This window comes from Cyprinodon variegatus, unplaced genomic scaffold (assembly GCF_000732505.1).
Source record: "Cyprinodon variegatus isolate N-32 unplaced genomic scaffold, C_variegatus-1.0 Scaffold199, whole genome shotgun sequence".
Lineage (NCBI taxonomy): Eukaryota > Metazoa > Chordata > Actinopteri > Cyprinodontiformes > Cyprinodontidae > Cyprinodon > Cyprinodon variegatus.
In genome coordinates, this window is record NW_015150652.1 from 540,952 (window position 1) to 558,521 (window position 17,570).

At 35.9% G+C, this 17,570-nt stretch overlaps 1 protein-coding gene across 1 annotated transcript in view; it reads right to left on the reverse strand.

Moving 5' to 3' along the window:
- Nucleotides 1-17,570, reverse strand: part of LOC107087917 (protocadherin Fat 3-like) — a 107,481-nt gene that overhangs the window by 67,382 nt on the left and 22,529 nt on the right. Inside the window, exons 6-8 of the mRNA XM_015379758.1 lie at nt 5,556-5,617; nt 1,413-1,727; nt 419-629 (exon numbers count right to left, since the gene is read on the reverse strand). Of these exons, the coding sequence (XP_015235244.1) occupies nt 419-629; nt 1,413-1,727; nt 5,556-5,617 (588 nt within the window). The remainder of the gene's footprint in view (nt 1-418; nt 630-1,412; nt 1,728-5,555; nt 5,618-17,570) is intronic.

A 17,570-nucleotide genomic window follows, 5' to 3' on the forward strand; every position in this document is an offset into this window, starting at 1 on the left:
TACTCAATTTATAAGTTAGCCAATAACAAATAGTTTTGCTATATTTCCCTGGTTGACAGACAGTGAGCAACATCTATAAAATGATTAAGCTTCAGGAATAGAAATGAATAATAAAGTAGACATTACATATTAAAAATTATTTTCTCAAACTATATATACCGGTATATAGGAATAATTCCTATGAAAGGAAAAATGTTTTGTAATGCACCTCTCTGAGCATGGGTCAAAATGACAAAAATAAACCTCTGTAAATTGCGTAGATTAAATTTTATCTATTCCTAATCTGAGAAACTGATCTTTGTTTTTTAATTTTTAATCTGATGTAATTGTGATTTGAAATAATTATGTTTTTCTGACATTTGAAAAAAAAATGGTTTGCATCTTCGACAAAAAAATCAGCACAAGAACTCCTACTTACCAGTGATACCAAACCAGACGGGTGTGGTAGACTGGCTGATAGCCACCACTCCTACCGGCTGAGCAACTGCAGTTGTCTCTGCAATTGAGAAATTGTAAGATCTCTGGGTGAAGAGCAGGGGCACAGGTGAAGGGACGGGTTTGCGAATCCATTCAATATGGAGTTTTACAGTAGACCATAATGGTGGAATACCGCTGTCCTCTGCCTTTATCTGTAAAAAAATACAAAAAAGAAAAAATACAAAAAAGCAGACAACAATTTCACGAGTAGATTACATCTTGATCTACAGTTAACACTAAATGCATGTCATCTGGATAAAGCAGTTTATAGAATTCACCTTAAGTAAATAAATGGCGCTTCATCTTGTTAAATAGCTTGCAATACCTTTTAAAACTTATGTCAATACAGCAGAGAACAAAAATAATTCAATGTAATATAAAAGCCAATATGCAATATGCTTGTAAATTTTATAGAAAACTAATTGAATAGTTTTCCAGGAGATCAAATCTGGTTGGTGCTGTCCATGTTAATGAAAAAGGCTACCTCATCAGACGAGACATAAGCCCCCCTCCTGAGAAACAAAAGACGAGCGCAACAATAAATGGCACAATGGGGCGGTGAGTAGCTAATCAGTGAATCAGTTATAAAGAATTAGCCTTGCACTGACAACAGCCAGAGCTGCTATAAATTAACCTTGTGTTTGAGATGCTGATAAGATGTCAAGTTTACAAAGGGACCAAAATAAAAAGGGGGATTTTGTGCCAGGAAACGTGACTTCAAAAAGGCAATTCTGTTACACATATCTTATAGTGCAGCCACTACATTTATTGGCTGTGTAAGAAAAAAAAAAAAAACTTGAAATATCTGGACTTCTGCCAGTGGAATACTGGAAAATATATATTTTTTTCTCAGGGAACCTTGCCATGTTGTTCAAGCTGGAGTTATACAGAGGTAAAGCAAGAGAAATGGGTTTTATTTATTATGAGGCACTCACGGTGAGGATGTCATAGCTGTCTGCTGTGACCATCTTCTTTGAAGACACCATACCAGTCCTGGGGTCAATGCTGAACTTCTCATCCCCATTACCATCAATAATGCTGTATGTGATGTTCCCATTCGCTCCCGTGTCACGGTCGTAGGCAAAGACACGATAGACAGGTTCCCCTCGTTTGTTTCGGTCCCGTTCGGGCAAACTGATGCGATAAGTGACCTCTGGAAAGGTGGGCGAGTTGTCGTTCTCGTCCTCGACGTGGACTATGACCCAAACAGTTGACTGACGGGTCGTCACTGGACCGTCGATTACAGTGACCTGCGTTGGCAGCACACATGCAAAGAGATATACATCATATGATGAGAACATGCTTTGTCATTTCTGTGGGATTTTCTCTGCGAGCACATGCATTTATTGACATCTTAAATATTGCTTGTGCTGTGTGAGTGCAGGGCCACGTGGGGCAGAGGTCCCGGGAAATCTCTTTGTATTATTGATCTGCCTGAAGCAGAGCCAGAGGTCTGATCGCTGATCAATTGGATCAGATAAGGGTGAAAATCATTGTTGCCAGCCTGACTGCTCACTAGACTATTAATTACAGACAGGCAGCAGGAGCTAGACTGTAAATAGTGGATAGCGTAGATGGACTGGCATTTCTACTGAAATCGGATACCGAACGTCCCATTTCATTTAAGAGGCTTTCACTCTATTTTACAGTTTTCCTATTAAGTTTGTCTGTTTTAAAATACACTTTTTCGAATAAAAAAATAGCATTTTAACTTAGGCTCTTTAATCCAGTTTTGCACTATTGATGATTTAGCATCATTTATCATGTTGTCTGGAAGCCTGTTTCAAAAGAGATGATCTAAGTAAGGCTAAAACCTAATGAATAAATTGATAAATTAATTAAAATAATCAATTAATAATGACATAGCAAAAGATCACTCAAAAAGACTTTTTACAGAATTAAACTAGGTGAAACTAAAACTTTTAAACTTGAGGAGTTCTAGATAGAGCTTGTTGACAGATGAAAACATTTAATATTTTAAAAGCTAAATGTATGTATATATATATATATATATATATATATATATATATATATATATATATATATATATATATATATATATATATATATATCAGCCCTAGATCAAAGCATTAAATAAAAATAAATTTGTGTAATGAATCCACAAAAAACAGTATTCTGCTGAAAACATGCAGAGGGTGCAACACAGCTTATGCCTTGGTTATGGAAGATAGTTTGAACAATAAGTTAACAGCCAGACCTTTCAGGTAAACAAAGGTTCCCTTTATAGCCATACAGTGTATATTATGAAACAAATATATATCTTTGATGCTGTTTTTCCTCCCTTTTTTATGTTCTCTGTCAGTGCAGAAGAACTGGCAATACCTGCAGATCATGTAATTAGCTGCAATTGCGACTCGTGTCTTTCCCTGTGTCTGGGTTAGATGAAGGAGAAAACAGTTAATACTTCAATTAGCCTTTCAACATGTGTAATGTTTGCTTGGAATTGCATTTTATTTTGAAACAACATACTTTGTGAGGAAACTAGCTACAGATGGTCTCATGGGCGCTGAGGTACTAAAGGTTTGCATGTATGAAAAAAGGTGCACATGGAATAGCATGCATCAAGGAGTTGTGTCAACATCAGAAAGTAAACAAAAAATGCTCTCTTGCTTCTAAGCACAGAAAAGGGTTGGAGAAAACAAAAGGTGTTTTTTCATAAATTAATTTTTAAACAAGTAGTCATAAAGTTTTACACTATTATATAACCTCAGCCTATTTACAAAGGCAATATTAGCGTGCCTGTCTTCACTGAGAGCCTAGTCTCACTTTACATGGCAGTTGACTTCCCCTGGTGGTCTGGCACACTTCAGTTTTTTTTTAAGTTCGCAACTTTTTTTAAACTTGCAGTTGTTTGATACTTGCTGTTCTTTTTCCTTTGATCCAATCTGTGATTGCAGAATTTTCTTTTGCAGCGTTTTTGTGTTGCAATTGATTTTTCTTGTCAGTTTTTGGTTTTGCAGTATGTTTGGCATTGGTGGCCTTCAGCTGTTTGCCAAACATTTGTGCCATTTTTTCAAAAAAAGCAGGGCAAAAATATCACCTTTAACATTATTTAAAAGAATGAGAAAAACTGAGTTCTCTATTCATTCAAATAAGGATTTTAAGGTTTTAGGAAGAGACATGATTTTGCTTTGAAAAATTGAAATAATGACAGTGACTGGTTGTGACACTTGGATTTACCCAGATGCAAGAAGCTACTCCATCATATTTGTGCCTCTAAGTCATCTGACAGTTTAGTTCATTTCACACCAACAGATAAGCTCCTTGCTGTTCTACTCGTTCTGTATCTTTGCCACATAGCAATCATACATATCATCTGTGCACAGTGCTTTTGCAAATTGCTGATAATTGCTCATAGGAAATAAATCCAACATGCTCTCCTGAAGCCTCTGTAGTGACAGCTGGTAAATGGTAAATCCTCATTTTATTATGGAGGTCTGCACCACTCTTGAAACTTTTATTAATCTTAGATCAGCAGCAGAATGAACACTAACTGTCCTTTCCATTTTGTTTGCACAATAAGTTTAGGGCTTTTTTTTATTTTGGATCTCAGTAGCCCAATGTGTTTGAGTGGACAGACTGATGGTGCTTCAGGATTTAGCTTTATGACAGCTTTTTTTATAGCTAGAAACAGACTGTGAAGAAAAGTTTTACTTATACATTGACTGCACTGCTTGTTAATGTGTAAAGATGTCTTTTCTGAAGGGCATTATAAGTTAAAACTGCAGCATAAAGTGCAAAATGTATAATGATACTGCCATAATATTAGTTCACTCAATTATCTTTTTGATTTCAAATGTCCATTTACCGTTGTGGTAAAGTGCAGTCAGATAGAAGTTACCTTAGAGGTTTTGGTTCACTAGCTCAGGCTAAGTTTCCACGGTAGAGCTCTCAGGCAAAATGTCTCCTGTCTTCCTCCTCCCTCTCACTGAACTAAACCACCAGATAAATCTTTACTTTATGATTTTGAGTTCAATCTGAAAACTTTAATATCCCTACTTTTCTCTTGACTCAATAAATCAATAAGTCAATTTTCATTTCTATAGCAAATTGTTTCACAGGTAAAATAGGTAATAAAATAGTAAAGCAAGAGTAATAAAAAAAAAACATAATGTCAAAGTATAAAATAAAGCTATAAAGCAGAAACAGAGATAATTACATTGCTGGACTAATGCTCCAGCTCCCCAAAATTAAAAGCTAATTGAATGGATAATGTGTTATGCCCTGAGACCTCAGGTGGACCATGTAAATATAACACCATTACTTTTCTCTGCATGCATGGTTTTGTTAAATGCCTTTCTTACATTTCTCATTTTCAAGATCAACATGTAAAACTACCACAAACAACAATCCAGATACAAATTAGAAGAAAAAGTAAAAAATAAAAATAAAAATTACATATGCCTGTTAAATGAAGCTTGTCTTAATTTGCAATTGCTGCTTCCACCTTGTAGTGCATTTTTTTTATCAGCTAGATCCCAAATTAGAGCAGCAGCTAATGAAAGCAGTAAGTGTCTAGACAATTCAGGTGGCAGGCAACACATACAACCATGACACCAAGCAGCAGAACTGTGGGTCATCTGCAGGTTATTTTATTCCATTTCCAACAAGGGCAAAGTGCTTTTAGATTCATTAAGATTTGATGACTTGTAAGAAAAGTCTGTGGAAAAACAAGTTTGCTCATGTCTCTAATGTCAAGAATCTCTGATTATCAGGTTAATCTGCATGCAGAGCAGGGGCTGCAACAGAAATGGTAATCACAGAGCTATCTGTATGCCCAGTCCCTGCACCTATCAAAATGCTGGACAGAATGACTTGCTCCTCTCTCTTCTTCCATCCTCAAGTGGAAAAGATAACCAATGGTGAGTGATTACATTTGGAAAATCCTAAAACGCAAGAGCCCAACACTACAGTCATTCATCACATTTTATGGAGCCTTCAGGACCTGCCAAGGTTGTCCTCTACCCTGTCTTTGTTCATAGCAGGCTGTGGCAGGTGGCAGGGCAGGAAAAATAATAATACAATAAACTATGAAAGCTGTTCAGTTCTTACTGTACCTCTAAAAAGTGCTCTGCTTGATGTTCTCTGTCCAGTTTCCTCGCAGTGGTTGTTATCAGACCTAAAAATGATAACAGAGGAACAAAAGATAAAAAAAGATAAAACACTTATTGCAGGGGATACATTATGCAGTTCATGTCCTTTCTCTGAGTAGATAAAATGAATTAAAAATATGTTTTAATATTGTAAAATATATATATAAAAAAAAATATTTAAACCTGGCTTCACTTTATTGATTCAAACACAAAATTATAGCCTGCAGTCCTGGCAAAGGCTTTCACATTTGGGACATGTTTTAGAGCTTTGCGCAGCTGAGGGTCACTCGGTTAGCCAAAAAAGCCACCAGAGCAATTCTAGCAACAAATAAAAGGCTGTATTAAAGCAGATTATTCAGATAGCATGAGGGTTTTGTGAAGCACAAAAGAGATCAAGTCAAAATGAAATCAGAAGTTAGAACCTTTTGGAACAATTTTCATAAGCCATTTTAGTATGACTCATTTTGAGATCTTTACTTAATGGATTACTTAGTCACTTCATAACAACAAATCTAATAATTCTGAACCAGATCCTACATAATCAGATACTACTAAAAGATAATGATACTGTTATTCACGCAAAGATAAAAAGGGTGTATTGGAAAAGTATCTGTATATATATCATCTACATATGCAAGGCAATACATTTAGCTATTTTTACTTGATGTAAAAAAGGTAAATTAATTTGATTCATGAGAGTTAGCCTTTTTATATGATACAGTATTTGTCGAAGTATGACTCTATATTAACATTGATAGTCAAATACAGCAATACCAAGAATGCATGCTCTAATTTTATGACTAGTTTAAATTAATTATGCTTCACAATACATTATTGACTATAACCAAAGTTGCATTATACCTTTTGGGACATTCATTCTCTCCTTACATAATGCTTGCTGCTTTAATACCTGCTTGCAAGACCCAGCTTTTAGGAGATGGTTAATAATTTACGCTTGCTGTGTATAATAAATAGCACATGTCTTAAAGAATCTGATTTCTTTTTTGGATTAAATATGGGTGTTTTTTTTTTCATCTACATTTATTTGAGTATGTGCACAAAGCAGCTGGATTGTTTGTGCAGTGCAGGGTACAAGTCCTTCTTTACAAGGGATTACTAACATATGTGCACTGTGGTTTGCTCCAGTTTTACAACTGCAAATACTATGCAAATAATTTGTGACTTCCAGCTTTCACATAAGAACATGTTTTGGACTTTACTTGCATAGAGATCCTTAAGTTGACAATTTTTAATCGTGTTAATATATCAGGACCTCAGCAATAATGCTGCTGAGAAAATCCCACACACAGCAGTTGGGGACTGGGAGGCTAACTGGGGTAACTTGACCTGAATGACGCTGTTTTTACGTAACATCTGTACTAAGTACACATTATATTTCCTCAACATCAATCGTACTGGGACAAAATTAGAAAGAACTGGCATCAGCAGAGCCAGGCTCCTGTGGGACTTCAAGACAGACAGGCAGCTGCTGACAAACAGAGCTAAGAATCAGGAGATGTGCTCTGTCTGTCTGTCTGTCTGTCTGTCTGTCTGTCTGTCTGTCTGTCTGTCCGTTTCAATTTATTTTAATTCCATTTTAAAATACAGCGGCAATTCAATACATGTCATCTAAAGACACTTAATCAAATCATCCAGATTAGTAGAAAATGGTCTATCAAAGGAAACTTAACTGATTACATCAAACCATTCACAGCATGATTCATTAGTAGTATATTTTTACTGTATGAATTCAGAATTGGTTGCTTTAACACACTTGTTAATATTGCATTATTTGCACAAAACAATTTCTTTGAGCTAAATGATTAACGTCAATGCACCTCAATGGGGATTTTGTTTTTGTTTCAATGTAATGAAGCATTGAAAAGAAATGGTATTGCTTGGGGCGTTTTAAACACTGTGCAGCTTACACACCCGGTAAGTGCACTGAAGTCACGCCCACATATACACTCACACTTTTCCCTACTAGCACATATCACAGTGTCACCTTGGGCTTGCTACGCAGGCTAACTTCAATTAAGCAAATTACGAGTAAATCTAGAGCGGCGCTCACAAGCTATGGGGGAAGGAGGGGCTTGTTCAGCAGAATACAGGGCGAGTTAACAACCCTGATGAAAATCAATGATTTACAGCTCACTGCATATCTGAGCTTAAGCAACACTCTATTCTAATTAAACATATGAGGAAAATGAGAATAGAAAAAATTAGGATGATGGTCCAATGAACAGCCTCATATTGATACTCAGATTAAAGTTCAGAGCAATCTTAAAACTATAAGTCACATGCTTTCATTGATTTTATATGGAGTAACATAGAAAATCCAAACCATACAGCACAATGGGGAGGATAACTTTTTACTATAAGGCTCCACAAAAAAAAAAAAAAAAAAAACATAAAAAAATTGTATTGCTATTTAAACAATTTCTTCCTTTTTTTAATATGTTGAAATTCTGTTAATAAAAAACACTGAGCTCAATTTTTGGATCAACTTTTCTGTTGCATTTTAATTATTCATCATGTACTGGGTTATGTATTTACGCTTTCAAATATAATGCACGAGATACATGCCAATGTCTAATGATGTGCATTTGTACTAAAAAAGTGGATGCATGGATGGTATAAACATATGTATATTTCTTGCATATTTCATCAGATCCCAAACAGATGCTGGCTGTCACTTACCTTATTGTGTGCTATTTTCCGGATCTAACACCAATCATTGTCAGCTGAGGCCTGTACTAAAGGACACACGGCCACCAAGACTCTATCTTCCACTGTGCAGACATATATGCTCCTATGAGCAGTGCTCAGTGTAACACTTTTTGTCTATTGTGTTTTTTTGTTTATTTTTGTTTTACCCAAAAGGAATCACCTCCAATCCTACAGCCAGAACCTAACAGTCAGCACTGTAAACTGTCACAGCACATTTACACACTGCTCTCAATCAAAGTTCAAATTCAATGCAATTTGGGATTTTTTTGTTGCAGCTTCTCAAAGCCATCAAAATCAAAAGCTTCACACAGAAATTCATTACTTTGTTCCACCACAGACCTAGCTCTTCAAAACAATTTGGAAGTTCACCTGCCAGAGGAGGAGATGGGTTAATAACGTTATAAACACAGACTTCACAAAGTAAATCAATGTTGTTTATTTATGTGCTCAATAGCACACAGAATGTTTCTGACTGTAAACAGGGAGAAATAATTCAGTCTGAGTGTGTCTCCTACGCATGCATACTCTATCTTATTGCTGCACATTCACTGCCTTTTACACTACCCTAAAAATCAGGTTTACTTATACCTCCTACATCACACAATTAAACCTCATATTCTCAATGTATCCTGTAAAATTTATCTGGTTTATACAAGTTACTTTTACCATTTTATTTTATATTTCCTAAATGCCAGAATAATGCCAGATTATTTAAGCAGTATTTCTTAAATATTCAATTTCCATTCACTGAAATTGTAATGCCTTTAAATATCTTTTTTGATCACAAAAGATGATCCTACTGTAGGTCTTCTGATAGGTTGGCTTAACATATTTAAGTCAAATGGAGACTCACAGTTAACGTATATAAAGGATCACCTGAAACAAAATGTGACATTATTGAACAAAGAAAAGAAAATGGCTCTGATGAGACATGGGGTAAATAACCCTTGATCTACATAAATTGGATCATGTTATGATTTCCATATGTCTGAGTTGCCATATTCATAGGTTTTAACAACTATACAGAAGTTTTAAAACACAGCAGGGATCAGGCCACAATACCATTCAGGAAGTTGATGGTGTCTTAAAAAAGTCTGAAACAACCTCATAATGAAGGCAAATAATCCTGTGAAGATGCTGCATTAGATTTAGTTGAAGTTACGTATGTTGGTTTTGGTTTTGTTTAGGTTTTCTTTTTGACTTTTCATTGGTTTCATTTCCATTTTGTGTTATTCTAGTTGCATTTGAGTTCTTCCCCAAGCTCCCTTCTACATGCTGCCATCCACACCTGCTCCTTGTCAACTTATTAGCCCAGTCTTTGTTCAGTCTCCCATTTATAATCCTCCTTTTGAGTTACTCTTTGCTGGTTTCTTGTCATTTCTTTGCTCCTCATGTGTGTTTCCCCCAATGTCTTCTGGGTTTTTGGTTTTCTGTTTTGGTTTTTGGACTTGCTTCTGTTGCCCTTTGGATCTACATTAAATCTGCAAGAAACCACCTCAGCTTACTTCTCTGCATTTGGGTCCTCTAAAAACCTCCACACAACCTGACATATGAAAAGTTTTTTTGTTGCTGTTTTTCACCTCAGAGATGTTAAAAGGCAACTCTTCAAAAATAGTCCAGAGATGTATGAAAAACTTCAAACTAAACTCAAATTTGGTCCAGAACAAATTTGAGACCTATCTGTTGTATACTCTGTACCTGCCTACTGCCTGTCACTGATTGACCTACAGAGATAGGGACTGTGACTGCAGCCTTGTAGAGAAAAGCAGGTGTGTAAGAAAGAAAATCTCTCTGATTTAAATCTTGGTTTCAAATTTGAGTATATTATAGTCATGATTTATAAAGATTTGCATAGGTATAATGCATCTAAAAGAAAATAATAAATTTATCCTAAGTTTAGCTTCTTCTCTCTTCCTCAGTTATACTTGACTTCATCTTGTTTACACTATTGATCACACAGTTTTTGCTGACACCGAATTGATTCGGATTCACATAAAAGGGGGTTTATTTGGGGTGCCAATCATGCAAGAACAGTACTTCTTACACATCAGCGCTCACCCATTGTCTCTTCTTACGTTTCATGTGGTGAAGCAGTAAAGGAGTGTTTTTTTCTTAGCAACCATGTCCTAATAAGCATTTGGGAGACATTGAAGAATCAGATTCTTACCCAGAGAAAGTTCTACATGAAGCCCCTGTCACACCTTGCCGATTTAGCCAGCTTATGCCTGACGTCCCAGAATCTTCTAAAATGCTGGCATACGCTGAACATTCTATGTATTTTTTCAATTTCGGGCAGATACATAGAGTATTCATAACGAGTCCAGAACTTATGTCCAACGACAGCTTAACATATGCGTAACGCACGGCAGCGTGACACCCATGATATTTCCAAGCCAGTGTTCTGAGGGGGCAGCAATGCGGCTGGAGTTGCCCCGTCTGCATAAAAAGATTTCTTTGATCGTGGTATTAACCTAGCTGCTGTTTACTGCTCACCCAAAAGAATAAAAGAAAAAAAAAGGTTTGCAGTCGCAGCAGATTCAGCTTAATATCTGCTAGGATGGTTGTTGGTCTTGGCTTTGGGGGTCAAGACAGGGAGGATCCATCACACTCACCTTCTCGCTCACCCTAAGATGAGGAGGAAGTCTGCAGGAGTAATGACGTTTTCCTCCTTTACCTCATGAACCCCCTTTTATACCAAAAGGCTGCCAATACAGCACTAAACAGTAGCTGTAAGATAGAAATATGTTCGGGGGTCATCTGGAACATGTCAAATACGTTTTTATGCATGAGAGATAAGTTCTTGATAAGTTACACATACATGTAGCTTATGCACAAGTTACTCATAGGTTTTAGATAAGCTAGACGCAACGACTTGTGAGTAACTTACATTTAACGTATGCAATGATCAAATAACCAGTAACTTATGGTCCACGTTTTCATGGTTTTGGTACTGTTCAAGTTTTATCTCTGAGTTTTCATTGGTCTTATTTCCATTTTTGTGTTCTAGTTATTTTTGATTGTATTTGAGTTCTTAGATATTTCCTGCTTGCCCTCTTGTGTCAGTCTCCATTTCCCTAGCTCCCTTCCTGCCTCTCTTGACACCTGCTCCCAATCTGCTAATTAGCCTTGTCCTGTCCTGTTCAGTCACTCTTTGCTGGTTGTTGTCGTCTTTGCCCCCTTGTTGTGAGCATTCCTGGTTTTCAGTATTTTGGATTTTTGTGGATTTATGTTTTTGGATTTTTGCTTCTGTTACCCTTTTGTTATTAAACCTTCAAGGAACCACCTCAAGCTTCTCAAATCTTCATAACTTCTCCAACGTATGCCAGCATTTTTGCCAGCTTTTTCATATGTCAGGCATACGCTGTTCTAAATTGTCAAGGTTTGACAGGGGCTTGAGAAGAAAAGGGAGGCCTCAGATTTGGGGCTTTAAAAAGAAATACACTTAAGCATTAAGCCCAATGCCACTTAGGTTCAAATCAAATCACTCCTTCTTCTATGAGACCAAGTCAGGCTACCAACGGCACTAACGATGCCCTATTGTTAAAGGAGCCATTCTGCCTGTGAATTTATATGTTCAGAACAGTGCATCACAAACAGGCTTAAAAGCCTGGACCAGTGTTTTTGTTTCTTTTTTTTTTTAACCTTTTTTATGTTTTACATAAAAGGTGTTTTTTAGGCAAGAAGAAAACATGCTGGGTAATAGATCAAATAACTGTGATCATGATGGTTTAGGCAGAGAGGAAAGCTGGTCTCTTTGCAAGTGTAGTTTCTGGTTAAAGTTTTTTTTTTTGTCAGTGCATCCCAGGAGAATCCAAATCAAAAGCTACTTATCAGGTTAAACTCTAGTGGCCTGACTAAAATAGAATAAACCTTGCGATAGGGTTTAAAAAGAAATGGTTTCTTGCTCTAGAGTTTTTAAACAATCTTCATTCCAACACTTCAAATCAAATTTGCTTCTGAAAATCAAAAACCTTCTTCGGGGAAGGAGCTTAAAGGTACACTCAATTATAGATCTTTCTCAAAATGCAGCCAAGAGAAAACACTCCTTTTTCTATTTGCATTTAATGGATATAGGTGGTTGAGACTAAAATCTCTGCTGGATTATTACTGGTGTCAAAAAACCCTAACCATTAATTTATCCATTTTTGGAATATGTCCTTGCACTTATTTTACCCAAAAGCAGATATACTCATTCTTATGTTGCTCATTAGCACCATTAACACCATGTTTGCAGGAAGGTCCTAACATTGTTTATTTTGGTGAAATATGGAAAAAAATTAATTTGAGCTGACAAATTTCTATTTTCCTGTTTAAGGCAGATATTTTAATAAGAAATATAAGTAAATTATAATAATCAGACAATACTGAACTGAACATATACTAAGGAGCCAGATGTATTAAATATACATTATACAATATACATCTGTTTTTCAAGGGATAACCTCTTTATCTCTTTAACACTGATCTCTTTAGCATTAATCGATCTATTATATTGTAAAAAAAAAAACAAAAACAACTTAACACAACAATTTCTGAGTTGTTTGTAGTTTTTAAAAAAGAGTCTCATATTTGTCCTGATAAAGAAAGCTCCCCAACCTAATGGGTCAAAGGTTTTTTTATTTTTTGGGTCTAAAAAAAAGTCTTTAGTCTATTTCCAGCAATAGAAAAGTAAACTTTAACAAATCCTCACTGTATTTAGCAAAGTTTGACGAATAGGTTAACCCCAGGTCTATTCTGGAGTAAGAAGAGGTTTCTAGATTTTTGTGACCAAACTATCATATCGAAATGAAAGAGGGAACAAGGATAAAAGCCAATGGCTAATTATAGAAAAAAAATTATAAACTTTACTCTATTAAGGAAGTTATAAATTCAACATTTAAAATCTAATCCTAAAAAAAATTACAAAAACTCTTCATCTGCTTCAACTTAATTTGCTGGAGAGCTAAAATGTCTTAAATTGTAACACAAAATCATTTCAAGTTCCACAAACTGTTGCTGTCCTGGATTTTGGACACCTTTTAATAAAGCCATTCAATACTTTTAAAATTAGTTTTAGTAATGTTAGATGGAGCTATTTTTCTAAAATATTGCAAGAACCTCACACCAGAAAATATTAAACATAAAACAAGAAAAACATTACACTGGTAGAGGGATGTCGAATGTGGAGGTAGGGGCCCCTGCTGCATTAATCTCAGTCATTGTGTTATTGGGACCCCTTGTCTGCTGTTGGTGTTCAGAGCTGACAGTCAGTCTGCCCCAGGGCAGCTGTGGCTACATTGTTGCTCACAACGGTGATAGTGTTAACCTGTTCAAATGATTGGCTGCAGTGTGAAGCTACATTTAGTTCTCAGACTTGATAAATCAATACACAAGCCAGTTTGCAGCTACAACTGCTCAATACTCAAATCACTATTCGGAATAAAGGGGCTGACTGACCACAAATTAATGAAATATTCTGGAAAAAAAAGGATGTGTAATTTACCCATATAAGATGTTCACCAATGGCCTTAATAGAAACGCTATCATCAATGCATAAAATGGCCAAACAGTTCATAATACACATTCATAAGCAATGATACCCTACCTCAATTTGCTAACATGGAAAAATAGATAAAATTATTTAATTTCAATAACCTGTTTGGAGTTAGAGTGCTTTTCTTACAGTAAAATATTGCATAAAACTAATCTGACCACTTTCTCAGAATGTTAATTAAAATGTATTAAAATATCATTAATAATATTAATACGCTCTCAGGAAGTAATGAATAGCAGACAAGTTGAGAAAGTACTGAGTTGTTTAAAAGAGACAGACAGCAGGGCTCAGATGGCTAAATGCTCTCCTGAGACACAACAGACAGCACAGAGATGCATGCATTCTCAGACATGTTATTTTCATTCAGCAGTGTGTTGTTGGGAGATAATGCTTTTTGACTGTTTGCAGCTGAACCTCCTTTTCTAACACAGTGATGTAACAATTAATCAATTGTCACACTACGTCTCTTTCTCTAGCGCACACCAACACCCACAGACACACATTATTCAAAGATACAGCTGTTGGGTCAGCGTTCTAATCTGCCAAAGAACAAATTGATTCAGTATGCCGTTCCACCTGCATTAACACTAATCGTATCAGAGGGATGCATCACAGCAAACTCACTGACTTGTTATTACAATAACCCCGATCTGTAAGAGAATGCCATTGTGTGGGTCTAGGTTACATATTAATGAGAGTGAGGGCCAGAATGTCTCTAATGGGATCAATATTGGCCTTCTCGCCCTGGTTCAGTCTGCTTCAATACATTATGTCAATAATTTAGCCATAATGCACAAAAGCATTTTCAAACAGTAGTAGAGAATGACAAATGGAGCCCTCTCCCTTCGATTTACAGCTTAAACATGCATTCACGCACCCCATTAGGAATTTTATTTTATTTTAACTTTGACATGCCACATGTTGCCTATAGGACCTATGTTTTTGATCAATACATCCACAGTTCTCTGAGTGCAACTTATGCTTCAGATTAAAAAGATTCATAAATGCCCCAGGTTGTTTGTTGAATCACTTACAATGTAATCTAGGGCAGCAACAAAGACCTTACAATAGTGGGTGGGAGTTGAGGTTCGGGATTTGAATAAAACATTACTATATAAAGCATCATTCTTTAATGTAAATGTCAGCTATTGCTTAGAATCCACAGTGACATCTCTAAACTTCAGATTTGGCAGCTCAAAGTGACATGTATCAGGATTTTTCTTAATACAGTTTGTGTTGTGCGCAAAATAAATGACAGCTCGGTATGGCTTGATTAGTAATTGAAAAGACCAAAAAAATTATTTATTTTAAAGTTATTATTTTAAAGTTTAGACCATAACTGTGAAAGGTAGGGAATCAAAACAATGTTTGACAGCGATTCAGTCGTTTTCCCCAGAAGATTAAAAGTTGGGAAGGATGTTCAGGCACAGTTCTATGACACGATATGTCATTTTAACAGACTGCTGTGTAAATCATCTTTTGTGAGCCCGTTAAAATATGCATGAGAAATCTGAAGTGTGCGGCTGTCGGAGGAAATTTGTACAAATCATCCCAACATTGAGGTCACATAGAAAGTTAGAAAAGAAGTCAAGAAATCTAAATTTCAATATTTTCTAAACTTCTCTGATGCTTCTCAGTGGAAAATAAAAATCCATCTTTTAGAACAAAAATGTAAGAGAAGTGCAAAAGGCCTTCTGCAGCATCATATGAAAAAAACAAAACACAGTCATATTATTTCAGGCAATTCCTGTTTGACTCAAGGATTACAAGTTTAACAAAATCCAGATGGAGGTGTTGAAGTGGAAAAGGGCAAGAGTAGCAGACGTCGGGGGCTCATTTCGCATTTCAGCTGTAGGCTACAGCACCCTGAGGCTAGATAAGAAAGCATGACAGACCTGAATGAACTCTAAATCTGCTGTCCTATCGTTTCCTATCCCATCACGTATCCTGACATATTGAAAGCTGTGGATTTTTTTGGGTCTAAACATGAGAAAATTTAAAACATCAAGTTTAATGCTTTTATATCAAAAATACATCTATAGAAAAAGAAAATTTTAAAAGGACAGACAGACAGACAGACAGACAGACAGACAGATCACATTCCAGCATGTGGCAGTTGAGTAAACGTTTATTATTACAGTCGGCACAGGCTTTCACTGGTGATCAAATTGTGCGTGCCCAAGTATGAAATGAGTAACAACGAGATTCTTGGGCTAATTTTTCCTGACATTATGTCTTCCTTCTCTATCGAATTAAACATGGATGAAAATAGCATGACGAAGAAATTAATAACCAGAATGACAGAAGAAAATGAAGTAGAAAATAGATTTTTTTAAGCAATTAATTAGGGATTATATCCCTAATCAATTGTATTCTCTATCTAAGGCATGCTAACGACCTACTGGAGAATACATTGTAAGCAGAAGAGGACAGAACTTTCAGTTTTAAAGTCCTTTTTTGGCAATCAAAAACTACACATGTAGTTTGTTTAGTTTTTTTCTCATTAATTTGGAAAGAAAAAACATAATTACCTAAAATTTTACAAACACATCTTGCAATGGCTGCTATTTGAAAGTTCACATAAGTTATTTTATATTGAGTCACCTGCACCGATTTGAACTCTTTTACTAGCTTTTATCTACCTTCAGGGTAGATTATTTAGCCAAAGAAATTAATGAAGGCAATTAATTTTAAATAAAATAAAATAAAAATCAAAGCTATACTGGAGCCTCAAGGAGATGAAGAAACCATGAACTGACACCACTAACTGTCTACACACTAAAAAACTTAACTTAACACTAAACACTTAACACTAAAAAAAACAACAGCAGAGAGAACCATCTCATCCTAAATAGTTTTTCCCAAGATCACAATGAAAGCCTAATACCAATGAAGTCTATTTTCAAGCAGCAAAATAAATGGGTGTGTCCTGGACTCTGCTTTCTCCAACTACTCCACAATGTTAGTTCCAACCTAAGATGAGAAAAAGACAAAAGCCTGAGTAAAAAAATCCAGCCAAGCTGCGGGTTCTTGGCAACAATAATCCACTCAGCTGTTTCTTGTGAAGAATGATTCTAACTGTTACTTACACTTTTAAAAGTTATAGAAAAAAAAAGAAACATGAACATATTAGTAACTGATTTATTATCGACTCATTTCGTAAGTTACCCTACTGAACAAACCAGCTCGAGTAGCAATAGCATTTCAGGTATTGCTACTCGATACAGAGAAGTGGCTTTGGCCACTTCTCTGTATTTATTCCATGGATATTCGATAGGCCGATAATAGTACACATTGCTAAGAAGTCACCAGTCGCCATATTGCTACTCCCCAGTTAGACCAGTCGAAATATAAACAATACATGAGCTATAGCATCGAACAACAATGATTTTCTCATTTTTTGGGTGGTTAAGAGTTATAAAATAAAAATAATAACTTGCTGTTTCAGTAGAATCAGTAGATTACTGTCGTTTAAGATAAAATACCCAACACACAAACACACACACACACACACACTATCTGATGAGTTGCCAAAAGTGCTAAATTGATGAATTGATGATGTACATGTAATATACATGTATTTAAAAAACTGTTAAAAACAAACCACTGGACTTTGTTTTCCAAGTTTGAAAACAGTTTCCTTCCCATCATGCTTGGGATAAGCATGACAGAAGATGGATGGATGGATGGATGGATGGATGGATGGATGGATGGAT